Source organism: Panthera leo, chromosome F3, assembly GCF_018350215.1.
Source record: "Panthera leo isolate Ple1 chromosome F3, P.leo_Ple1_pat1.1, whole genome shotgun sequence".
Taxonomy (NCBI): Eukaryota; Metazoa; Chordata; class Mammalia; order Carnivora; family Felidae; genus Panthera; species Panthera leo.
In genome coordinates this window covers 7,377,760-7,390,108 of record NC_056696.1, presented here as the reverse complement: position 1 = coordinate 7,390,108, position 12,349 = coordinate 7,377,760, and the positions used below count along the sequence as shown (strand labels likewise).

Sequence of the window (12,349 nt, the reverse complement as noted above, 5' to 3'; positions counted from 1 at the left end):
AGTGGTATAATCCTCTCCCAGGGGGGCATGAGAGAATATATTTGAATAATAATTCAATTTATGTTATCTACTATCATATTATATAATAATAGTAAAACAGAAGGAAGTAGGGTTATAGAGAAAAAATAGAACAGAGTAAGGGGGTCAGACGCAATGGTATGGAGCAGAAGATAGCATTGAAGAGCTCCCAGGGCAGCCCTCGGTAGGAAGCAAAGAGGTGGTAGAGGGGATGGAGTTGGCCAAACAGAATCTGGGAAAGAGCACTCCCAGCAGAGGCAGCATCTAGAGTAAATGTCCTGTATCCGGAATGTGCCTGGAAGTCTGGAGGTATAGTAAGGAAGCCAGTGTGACTAGAGTAGAACAGGAGAGCACAATCAGAGGGCAGGTGACCAAGGCAATGGGGTGGGCGCAAACAGGACTTTGTAGTCTCTGCAAGGACTTTAGATTTTATTCTGGTGAAACAAGGAGCCAATGCAGGGTTTCAAGGAGAGAAATAGTTGATCTGAGTTACGACCTATGTCCTATCTTAAAAAGATCACTGTGGCTGTTATCCTGGGAACAAAGGCAGGAAGCAGGGAGACCAGTAAGGGGGTCACTGCAAGAATCCATGCAGGTGATGATAGTGACTCAGGCCAGCAGGACAGCTGTGGAGGGGGTGAGACGTGGTCAGATTTTGGCTATTTTTCAAGTCAGGTCAGGAGGATTTTGTGGGTGTGAGAGAAAGAGGAGGGCAAGGATGCCTCCAAGGATTTTGCTTGTTTGTTTGTTTGCCTGGGCAACTGGAAGAATGGAGTCACTGTGATTGAGATGAGAAAGGCTCTAGGTTTAGCAGGTCCCATCTAAAATGAGAGATCAGGTGTTTAATGTAAAACATGTTAAATCTGAAAAGTCTGTGGGCATATAGGCAGATTTCCACACTACTCTGGGTGAAACAGGTCTCACTTTTCCATTGTCTGGTGTCTTGGAAAACCCACTGGAGCCAGAGCCAACAAAAACAGATGGAGATGCTGGCCTTACCACCTGGAAGCTCTTTGACCTTGGGAAGGTCACTAGTACGCTCGCCCCTCCTAATCTATGCACGGAACAATAAAACATGCTCATGGGGATATTATGAGCCTTCAATGACATATGTTTATGGCTGGGCTCCATAGACTCAAAGATGGGATAGAAAATGGCCTCACTGTTGCAGCTGCTGTGATCCACTGTGGTGGTCTCATCAAAGGGTCCAGTTGGCTGCTTTGGGATTAAACACAGCATATACATTATACCACAGTCTCAAGATCCCAGGTGTCTGAAACCACAATTTGGAAACACTAAAGCTACTGAATGTTTTTCTTCCTTTGATATGCTGATTTTTTATTCTAACCTAGTCCATTCTGGGATTCATCCCTGTAGAATTCCTTGAGCAATGTAAGATCTTTTGGTGACTCTTAAAATCAGAAGTTACATAAAGCCCCATGACCATGCCTGCAAGCTATCCCACATCAGCTGGCTTCTGGGGCGGGGTCCCAGACCCTCAGGACCAGGCAACACTGAGACTCTGCTCCTGCTGAGCTCCCTGCTCTGTGCCCTGGAGAGCAGCAGAGCACAGATGGGGGCCAGCCCTAGTGTGGCCTGAAGGAGTGGGAAGACACTTGGAGACAGGCCTGGAAGCGAGGAACAACATTCTACGTCACCATGCGGCCTGGGCCAGCTGCTCATCTTCATGAGGGTGAGGTTGAGGAAAATGACATGAAACATGGTGTGCATTCGTGTCTGCCACATGGTGGGTATCCAACAAAGTAGAGTTTCCCTTCTCCCTGGTGCTGCCTGCCCCTTTAGTTCAGGCACATGGCCTACCAGGTGCTGTCTCTGTCTTTGAGGTCATAGGAGTACACTGTGGGAACAGCATCCCATCCCCTTCCAGGTGTCAACCTAACATGCCCCACAGCATTTTATTTCTCTCAAAAAAAATTATGATTTGGTCATCCATGGACAATTTGGATTCTTTGTTTTAACTATTACACAGGTTATATCTCCATTCCATATATTCCCTTAGTGAAACGAGGCCCCTCAATTTCCTTTTTTAAGCATAAAATACTTCCTCCAATTATTTTGTTTGAGAACTGCCTCACTCAAGCCTCCGAGGGGTTCTCTTCGTCCCACTAATCTGGGGTTTGGTGGCCTTGCTCAGGCTCCGTGTACTTTGGAAGATGCGCCTTGGAAAGTGTTCTTCCTTGGTCTTTCTGAGGAGCCAACAGTTGTGACAAGTAGATAAGTGCACACATACCCAGGGTGTTGACATTTCGGGTAGGATGTCTTAGCTACTTGTAAGATAGCCTTAATTATAAATTCTTCATTAGGATCTTGGAGTCTAGGAGAACAAAATATTTTCAGGTATTTTGTTTTTTTCTCCAAAGCCAACGAGGGTGAATCTTCACTACTCAGAGAATCTAAAGTTGAATACTGAGGTAAATAATGCAATTTAAGCAATACATTGCCCTATGGAAGTCATGTCATTATTATCCATGTAACACTCTTATAAAATATGAAGGAGAAAAATGTTTTCCTATTTGCTTATTACTTTAAGACTGAAATAATCCTAGTGGCCTCTGGCGAACAGCATCTTCTCCAAATGTCTAGATCAGCACACTTCTGAGGGATTCTGGAATGGATTTACTGCTTTCTCTGAAAACCAGGGCATGACCTACTTGATACAACATTGTTTTGATTGAAGTGCACAGGATGAAAAATAAAAAATTTCCAATGCTAAAAGCCAGCAACCTTGAGGTACAATTTTGTTCCCGGAGTGTTAGGATGGAAACAACACATGGATTTGTCCGGTATTGTCTCTTGTGTGGTTGAAAAGAGTAGATAAGTGGGTTTTTATTTCTCCCAACCCAGGAGAAATAAACACTGCCATTTTCGCAGCGACCACCTGTTTGGGACAAAACGTGTGCCCAGCCTCATATCTAATTTGTCCTTCTCTTACTCCAGCCACTGCTATAGCAACCAGCTTCGAATAGATGTAACCTGGCAACACTTCCTGTCTGCTGGCTCCACCCCATGGAACACCTGCAGGGGCCAGCCCAGTGCTTACACAGGCATCGTCTGAATGTACACAGGACTCAATGTCCCAAGAGGCAACACTTGAACAATGGGAGGTGGGCACTGGTGAATAAAGACTCCTTGTACCCTTTGAGTGCTTGGTTGCATATATTAAGACACATATATTAAGTAGCCCATCATGAATTATCAAGGGACTCTTGGAGAAGTCCCTGGTGCACTGCCCCCTGGATCTAGCTGTGACCACAGCTAGGTCACTGACCAAAGAACAGTTGTATTAAAAAAGCAAAAAGAAAAAAAACAACTCTCTGAAGAAAGAAATTCTGAAATCTTATTTCACTAGGTATTCAGACCTTTATTGCATATAAATTTTCCCAAGTAGAAGGCAGGACTAAGAGAGGCCTGGGGTTGGATGTAAGCCACTAGGCTACAATTTCATAAGCCAATGAATGAGCTTAGTAGACTTTGCTCTTTTCGGTAATGCTAGATCAGTTTCTGAAAGGAAGTTTTGTGCCAATTTAGTTCTTTTTATATTTTGTCTCCTTCAAATGTGTGACGAGTAGATCTGACGACTTCCTCTCCTTGTTAGACATGCCAGAAATTCAGTATCAATTTTAATCTTTTAATTGATCGACGTTCTGTAAGCACAAGTCAAATAAGAGTGGAAAAGGAAATATATTTCAAAACATTTTTTAACGTTTTTTTTTAAACTTGACACAATTCAGGCATACAGAAAAGCATAGGAAATAACAAGTTCTATGGGATACTATCAAAATGAGGTAGTTACTAACACTTTATCTTATTTGCTTTAAACCCACCATTGCCTTGAACAAAAAAGCTATTTTTTTCAATTTTATCTTTTAAAATTTACATCCAAATTAGTTAGCATATAGTGAAACAATGATTTCAGGAGTAGATTCCTTAATGCCCCTTACCCATTTGGCCCATCCCCCCTCCTGCAACCCTCATTTTTTTCTCCATATTTATGAGTCTCTTCTGTTTTGTCCCCCTCCTTGTTTTTATATTATTCTTGTTTCCCTTCCCTTACATTCATCTGTTTTGTCTCTTAAAGTCCTCATATGAGTGAAGTCATATGATTTTTGTCTTTCTCTGACTAATTTCACTTAGCATAATACCCTCCAGTTCCATCCACGTAGTTGCAAATGGCAAGATATCATTCATTTTGATTGCCAAGTAATACTCCATTGTATATATATACCACATCTTCTTTATCCATTCACCCATCGATGGACATTTGGCTATTGTTGATAGTGCTGCTATAAACATTGGGGTGCACGTGTCCCTTCCAAACAGCACACCTGTATCCCGTGGATAAATGCCAAGTAGTGCAACTGCTGGGTCGTAGGGTAGTTCTATTTTTAGTTTTTTGAGGAACCTCCATACTGTTTTCCAGAGTGGCTGCACCAGCTTGCACTGCCACCAACAATGCACAAGAGATCCTCTTTCTCCGTATCCTCACCAACATCTGTTGTTGCTTGAGTTGTTAATGTTAAGCCATTCCAACAGGTGTAAGGGGGTATCTCATTTTTAATAAAAAAAAAAATATCACAGCCTCCCTAAAAACTCACCCACTGTCCACCCCCTTCTTCTCTCCATTCTCAGGGATAACTCAATTCAAATATTTGTGTGTGTCTGGGCGCCTGTGTGGCTCAGTTGGTTAAGCGTCCGACTTCGGCTCAGGTCATGATCTCACAGTCCGTGAGTTCGAGCCCCGCGTCGGGCTCTGTGCTGACAGCTCAGAGCCTGGAGCCTGCTTCAGATTCTGTGTCTCCCTCCCTTTCTTCCCCTCCCCTGCTCATGCTCTGTCTGTCTCAAAAATAAATAAAAACACTAAGAAATAATTAAAAAAATTTATATGTGTCATTCCCATATATGCTTTTGTACTTCTGCATGGATATGAACCATGAACAACAAGTAGCCCCCTGCATCCTAGCTCTTGCTGCTGTTGAGAAGTCTAGCTGTAGTTCTTGGTGAAAAATAAGTCTCTTCTCTTTGATTAGTTTTTAAGATTTTGTCTTGGACTTTGGTGTTCCATGGTGTAACCAGGTATTTCAGAACAATGTATCAGGGTTGAGACTTACTGTGATTTATAAATCTGAGGATCCGTGTCTAAGCTCATTTCTGGAAAAAGACTGTCTATTCTCTTCTGGAACAATGCCTCTTTGCCATGGTGGGTCTCCCTCTCCTCGATGTGGCTCATGTGCACATCTTCACTCTGACTGCCAAGCAAGCACACCCTTGAGGCTCATGTCCTTTCTCTGCACCAAGCAAAACCCAAGGCCCTTGGTCACCAAGAACCAGCGACTAGCACAAGACACAGAATCACTTCTGTATTTCGGTTTCCTTTTTAATCCTGGCCCCTGGGAAAGTTTGAATTATACTATTAAAATTAATGCTAAAATTATTAAAAATTAAAATTATTCTATTAAAACCATGTTTGTTATATTTTATCCAGTGTTTGGAGGTGTTAAGAGGGAGAGAGACTTTATGTCTGGTTGATATTGCTGGAATTAACAAGGCCAGGACAACACATCCTAAAATGTATCCTCCTGCAGATTCCTCTCTCTCTTGTGATATATTGATGACTCTACCAGCGTCTTAATAAAACGCAATAGCTTGAAACTCAGAAGTTAAGTTTAGGAGTACCTTGGGACAGTATTTACTGATTTACTGCATATAGCTTGTGAATACAAAATGCTGGCCTTTCAAGTCAAGGCATCTATCACTCACCTCCTGAAGATTTTCAAAAAGGACCTTCCTTGGAGCCTGTAGTAATCTTAAGACAGTGCCTCTAAGTGATAAGGAGGTTTGATCCCAGAAATTGCTAAGTGATTGGTTGGGGCTGGGTTGGGAGGAGGAGGGGACAAAAGGGCCTCTGATAGGCGGAAGTTTCTCTCCAGCTCACAACCTCCTGAGCAGCTTTGTGAGTCTGATGGCTTTGTCTCAGGACTGATGCCAGGCTAGGAAACCAGCTTCAGTGCGAAGCGGCCCAGAAAGTTCCAGGTGGAGAACTTTTCCAACATCCTGGCTGTACTCCAGTGCTAATCACAGTGCCTAGGATAAGTAGATGTTCAGAAAGTACTTCCTGAATGCATCAGCAATCTAGTACATTTCCAGAGGACTCAAGTGCTCGGACTGGAGAGGCACAGGGAAGGGGAAGACAAGGGCAAGCTCCAGGCAGGTTTACAATTTGCGATTGTTAAAGTTACTGTCTCTTCCATCCTGAACTTCGCCCTCCTCCCTCCACACTTCCCCGTGTCTGTGGACATCGGAAATGGGAATGGGCATGGATAAGGGGGATTCGAGTTGAGGACAGGGTTTGTTTGGGTTTAGGATGTTACGTGGTTCTTAGTCTCTTCTTAGCATAGTTAAGCGATTCCTACCTGTCCTGGTGTAGGAATGGTCTTCAGAAACCCTCCTACCTGCACTGGTGCCATCTTCACCCACAGGGCACCACACGATGGTGCAGACGCAGTATGAACGTGCTCAACAGCGACCCACAAAGGCAACATGTGGGGGTGGAAAGAAACAGGTGGGCCATGTGAGGAGCTGGGCATTGGTCTCTGGAACTTCTTCCCGGCGTCTTGATGTATCATACTATAGGTGGAGGAAGGTCATCACAGGGAATGCATCCCCAAAATGCAGGACAAAAATACGGTAGAGGTTTCTTTTTTCGGGTTTGGTGATGCTGTGATACTGTGGAAACTTGCAACGAGCTGTCATTTCTTGTCTCACTCTAAATAAATCTTCACTTCAGTGCCAAATGTTGTACTTACAATTTTCTATTCCTCAGTAGTACAGGCTGAAGAAATGGCTTCCTCAGTAGCACAGGCTCGGGGCACACAGCATGGCTTGGCTGCAGGACTGCCCCTCCCTACATGTGCAGGCTAGAGGCTGGAGGCAGGAGGGCTGGGGGACAGGATGCAGGGAGGCTGGAGGAAGGGAGGTGGGAGGCAGGGAGGCAAAGAGGCTGGAGGTGGGAGGCAGGGAGGCTGGAGGAACGGAGGCAGGGAGAGGGGGGCAGAGAGGCGGGGAGGCAGCGGGCCAAGCCCCCACGCTGCGCAGGCCTGCCTCCTTCCTGTCACCTGCACATGGGCTTCCTGTGAGGCTATGCTAGTAGGCGACAGCACTGTGGGTATCAGCCTATATGAATACACAACGTGGTATCTAAACAGAGACACCCTGGGGCATGGAAGGGGGTGCTGTTAGCAACTTGCCAGGACTGTCCCAGGCAAAGTGACCTGGATACAAACCCCCCTGTGCTCCTACTAGCTGCGTATTTTAAATTTTTTTTTTTCAACGTTTTTTATTTATTTTTGGGAGAGAGAGAGACAGAGCATGAACGGGGGAGGGGCAGAGAGAGAGGGAGACACAGAATCGGAAACAAGCTCCAGGCTCCGAGCCATCAGCCCAGAGCCCGACGCGGGGCTCGAACTCACGGACCGCGAGATCGTGACCTGGCTGAAGTCGGACGCTTGACCGACTGCGCCACCCAGGCGACCCTAGCTGCGTATTTTAAAAATAAGGTATGTCCATTGTGTTTTTAGACATAATGCTAATGCACACCGAACAGACTACAGCATAGCGTAAATCTTTTCTATGCCCTGGGAAACCCAGCACTTCATTTGACTTGCTTTATGGTGATACTCACTTTATTGCAGTAGTCTGGAACCCAACCTGCACTATCTCCAAGGTATGCCTGGATACGCATCAATACGATATACCTATGAAGAGAGCAAGAGCGAGAGCGAGCGAGCGTGCTGTATGGACAGATCTGTATCTCTATATACCTACGCAGAGGGGGATATACAGAGATAGATTTATGTGGAGATCGGTCCACAATCCACACACTTAGATGTGTAAAAATACGCTTTCTATAAACCAGCGAAGTTTTTGTTTCAAGTACCCCATCACTGCAGCTAGGAGGTTTGGGAGACATCCCTCTGCCCCCAGGTTAGGACAGTGTACCGAGCTGTCCGCAGAGGTCACCTCTGAGAGGCCTACTGTCCTGGGAGCCTGAGGCTTCGGTGCCAAGGTACTCCTGCTTTCTGGTGGTTAAGTCAAGGGGAGCTCCCACGCTGCCCCCAGTCTGCTCGCCACACTACACTGGTTTTTCCTGGGGGTATTGCTGTGAAGCTATAGCAACCGCTCCCCCCAACCCCCCCCCCCCCCCCCCCCCCCCCCGCCCCAGGACCTGGAGTCCTCATCTTCTGCTGTGCAAGGAATCCTCTCTTTCAATTCCAGCTAAGAGACTGCATCAAATCCAGAATGTCTGCTTTCATTTCTCTGAAAGTCTTATAAATTCCCCGAAGGGCTTTGGTCTTAACACTCTTAACACAGAATTAATTACAGGTGAGATTTGCTTCCTATCTTGCCACATTCCTCCTCAGAGTCTATGTATGAGCGATTGGTTTGGCCAAAGGGAGACAGATGAGGGCAAATTCTCAAAATACAGCCCTGGGTAAGTAGTGCCTGCCACAGAGAAGGGGTTCAGTAAGTGCTAGGCCTTTTTTCCTGGAAATGGTGTCATCGTCACTAGGATGTCCTTGTTCAGCCCAAAGCACGGGCCCTCTGTCTGTGGGCAAAAGTGAAATGAGCCAACAGTTGTGGTGAAGTCACAGAACTGGAGGATTTCTGGGAGAAGCAGTAAGAATAACAAAGAATGAAAGAGCCAGTGTCTGGCCAATCATTTGCTAAAGGGGACGGGAAGAGAGGCAGAATTACTGTGAAGACAGTATGTAAAGAAGTATGTTTCAGCCACAAATCTGGGGAAGAGAGCAAAGAGTATAATACCTGAAGGTCAGAGAATAAAAACTAATACAGCAGGAAGATAGCTCAGAGACCAGCTGGCTAGCCGCCCCCCGCCCCCCTCACCCTCCCTTCACAGATAACGCAACAGGCTGGAGTTGAAATCGCTCGCCGTAAGCCAAAACTACAGTAACTTTAGTTGCAGGATTTCTAACACCACTGAGACTCTACCCTCTTGTGTCTTCATGACAGAGAACAAAGAGGACCGGAGCAGTCAGTCAGACCCAGGGTCACATCTTAACTCCCACACTTACTTTCTTGCAGCACGGCCAGCACCTGGTGTCCTGCAGGGATGTTGCTCCTCCTTCAGATGAGAGACAGTCCTAGCAGACCACTTACTTCCTAAAGAGTGAGGGGTTCTGCAGCACATGTGTATTTCTAGAGAGGAGCCTATAGAAAACACCTTTTAGGAGACAGGCATGTAAACAATTCACTGGGAGGAAGACGCAGGATGTAATCTTTCCACCTGACATGATCAATGTACTTAATTTTTAGTTTCTATTTTCTGTCACCCTATTCTAGAACAGAAGGCCTGTGAGGGTATATTTAAGGTAAGTGTTAGGCACTCAGTACCTATTTGTTGAACAGATCTGTGATTTGGGCTCTAGCAGAGAAGAAGAGGTTATGACAACATGGTGAAAGGAAGGTTTTCTAGAACAAGGAATCTGAGAAGGCGTTCTGGAGGAAAAGAGGAAGGGGAACCATTTCACAGTCACAGACCACGTGGACTGGCAGGGACGTGGAGAATGACCATGATGCTCTCGTTCTGCAGATCAAAAGGAGAGAAACACATTTTAGCTAATGAGGGATGGGTCTGGATCCCATGCTTCTAAGTCTAGTTTCCTTTCAAAAGTTAGGGTCTGGTCAGGCAGAGATATGGCAAGCAAACTCGAGGACAGATGAAGGAGGCAAATGGCCCTGATACTTGAACGTACAGGGTCTATTCAGGAAGTAAAGATTAGTTTGGTGATTTGGAAGGAAGAAACACGCATATACAGTGGGGGAAGGGAAGAGAAAAATGCAAGTGTGTGGCACAGCCCTGTACTGTGGCCCAGTCAAGTCAGGGAAGCTTCATGAAGAAGAAGACAGAGGATATGGGACAGCAGGAAGGAAGGAGAAAGGGAAGCTACATGCACAGAGCAGTGAAGGAGCTTGACTGTCAGGAGCTAGTGGGAGAGTCTGTATCAGGTGCACACAGACACGAAAGAAAAGGACCAGATCGTGCAAAGCCTCCAAAGGTCAAGCTGAGAAACAATGTTGAACGGTAAGAGGGAGACAGTTAAGATTCTTGGGTGTGGACGGTACGAGGAAAGAAAATGAATCCAAATGGACAGTTCTCAAATTTAGGATGTCCAAGATATCTGAAATTTCTTCTTCGTTCCCCAAATAGATCACTGTCATAGAACCTTCTGATGACTGATTCTAGGCCAGTTAAAAATAAAGGCCTTGTGTGTGCACATTACATTAGGAGTATTAAGCTAAGAGAATCAGATTTACAGAGATCAGCCAAGAAAAATTTTTCTTCCTTAGTCAAAATACTATGAAGCCTCACAATTATCACATGTTAACTAGAACTGAAGGATTTTTTGTTTTGCTAAGCCTTGGAAAATAGTTACTTGATAAACTGATGAAGTATTAGCAATTCAGATGGTAGAATAAAATGTACAATCATTGTGTAAAGTTCCAGAAACACTTTATTTAAAAATGGAGTTGTAAATGCATAACAAAATAACATAAGTAATAAATGTAACAAAAATAAATAAGGAGGATAATGTATTCATACAAAATAAAAATAACATAGTAAAAGGCCAAATGTTTATAAGTGAACAAAACCGTGTAAACACTTAAAAGGATAACGTAAGTAGAGTAGATGCTAATATTTTCCTTGACAACTCCTTACCTTCCACTTCCACGGGGGTATAATCAGTACCCAAACATTAAATAAAAGAGGGAACAATGGTGTGATTATTGTGTTCGACTTTTTCTTCAAATGGATATTGACCCTGTTTTAATGTTTCACTTATTCCTTCAAAGCATTTGTATCATTCCATTCATGTTCTTTAAAACCTTCTCTTCAGTCTTCCTTTATCAGACAGAATGGAGAAGTTAGCTTTACAAGGAGAATAGTTCATTTACCGTGTTTTTTAATTTAAAGAAAAATATGAGATTCATTATACAACAGACTTCTGTTTTTACATCTCTACAAAAGGCTTTTTTTTTTCTTTTTTTTGCATCTTTATTAACTGGCCTAACAGTACAGGAGTTTTTAAATCTTGTAAGGTTTTTGAAGTGCATGGACTTAGTTTGTTTCTTGAAACAAATGTAGTACAGGATTATTGCTGAAATATTAAAGACCATTTTGTACAAGGTGCAAAAGCTGCAGTTTTAACCTTTATAGACTGATGGGGTCAAGGGGAAAATCCAAGTCTGCTAGTAATATTTAAATGAATTCATAAGATTCACCCAAATTATAGTGTTCTGGAAACACAAAGGTAATTACTTTCTTTTAAAACTTAACCAAATGTAAACTTACTGGAAAGAGAAAAGACAAGTTTACAGAAGGTATCTGTCACAGGCTTCCTGTTCAGTAGCACAGGCCCGAGCCTTCATCGTTGCTGTCCTGCAGGGTCCTTACAAATGTATAAGACGGACAGGATTTACTACTGGGTCCTACAGGGAAACACACAGAAGCAATTCATTGCTTGGGAGTGAAACTATCAGCTAATCTTATGACTACTGGCTCTCCAAGTCTCCTAATGAAGAAAATTTTAACTTCATGATCATTTCAAGGGAATTTTTTTTCGACTGTCACATATAAACTTGGTAACACAGGACCAATATACGTGTTCTCAGATTAAAAAATATACTCCACCTAAGCAGTCCAGTTTAATCTTTCTAGTTATCATTTGCCCTAAAATGAGACAAAATCTTACTTCCGTTAAAAAAAAAATCGAAAAAAAAAGTGCCAGATTAAGCTTTTTGAAAGTGGAGTAAAACACTGAGGGGTTAAAACAAATACAGTATTATCAATCTCCTATGTACAAAAAACACAGTTAGTCCTTATTGATATATAGCTATGTCCACCTAGCACTCCCGGCAAATCTTAGTGCAAACATAATAGTTCATCTCCGTAAACCCCAAGACAATTTACGTAGCAACAAGGTTATATAAATCACATAGATGCTGGAAAATTTCAGAACACAAGAAGGACTATTTTGAAAGGTCAGTTTGACTGTGGAGAGTAACAGGTCATTGTATCCAATGGTAATGAATACTAATATAAATCCTATTATTAAGAAGCAAATATAAGTGTTTAACAAATCTGTACAGATGAAGAAGAAGTCCATTTCAGGGAGCAGCTTGGCACAGAAGACATGGGGGTCAGAAATGTTGGGTATTTAATTTGCTTGTAGGTCACAGCATGGCTTAAAGAAAAAAAACAAAGATCTATGAAGGGAAAGGATGCAATTACAGA

The 12,349-nt window shown here is 43.5% G+C and overlaps 1 protein-coding gene across 5 annotated transcripts in view; it reads right to left on the bottom strand.

Annotated features, from left to right (window-relative positions):
• Positions 1–8,972: 8,972 nt before the first annotated feature.
• Positions 8,973–12,349, bottom strand: part of CEP170 (centrosomal protein 170) — a 128,039-nt gene continuing 124,662 nt past the window's right edge. For 2 of the 5 annotated variants that reach the window (XM_042926484.1, XM_042926486.1), the window contains exon 22: positions 8,973–12,299. In XM_042926484.1, coding sequence (XP_042782418.1) covers positions 12,273–12,299 — 27 coding nt within the window. In that variant the 3' untranslated portion in view covers positions 8,973–12,272. The remainder of the gene's footprint in view (positions 12,300–12,349) is intronic. The other 3 variants (XM_042926482.1, XM_042926480.1, XR_006199160.1) reach the window with 2 other exon arrangements.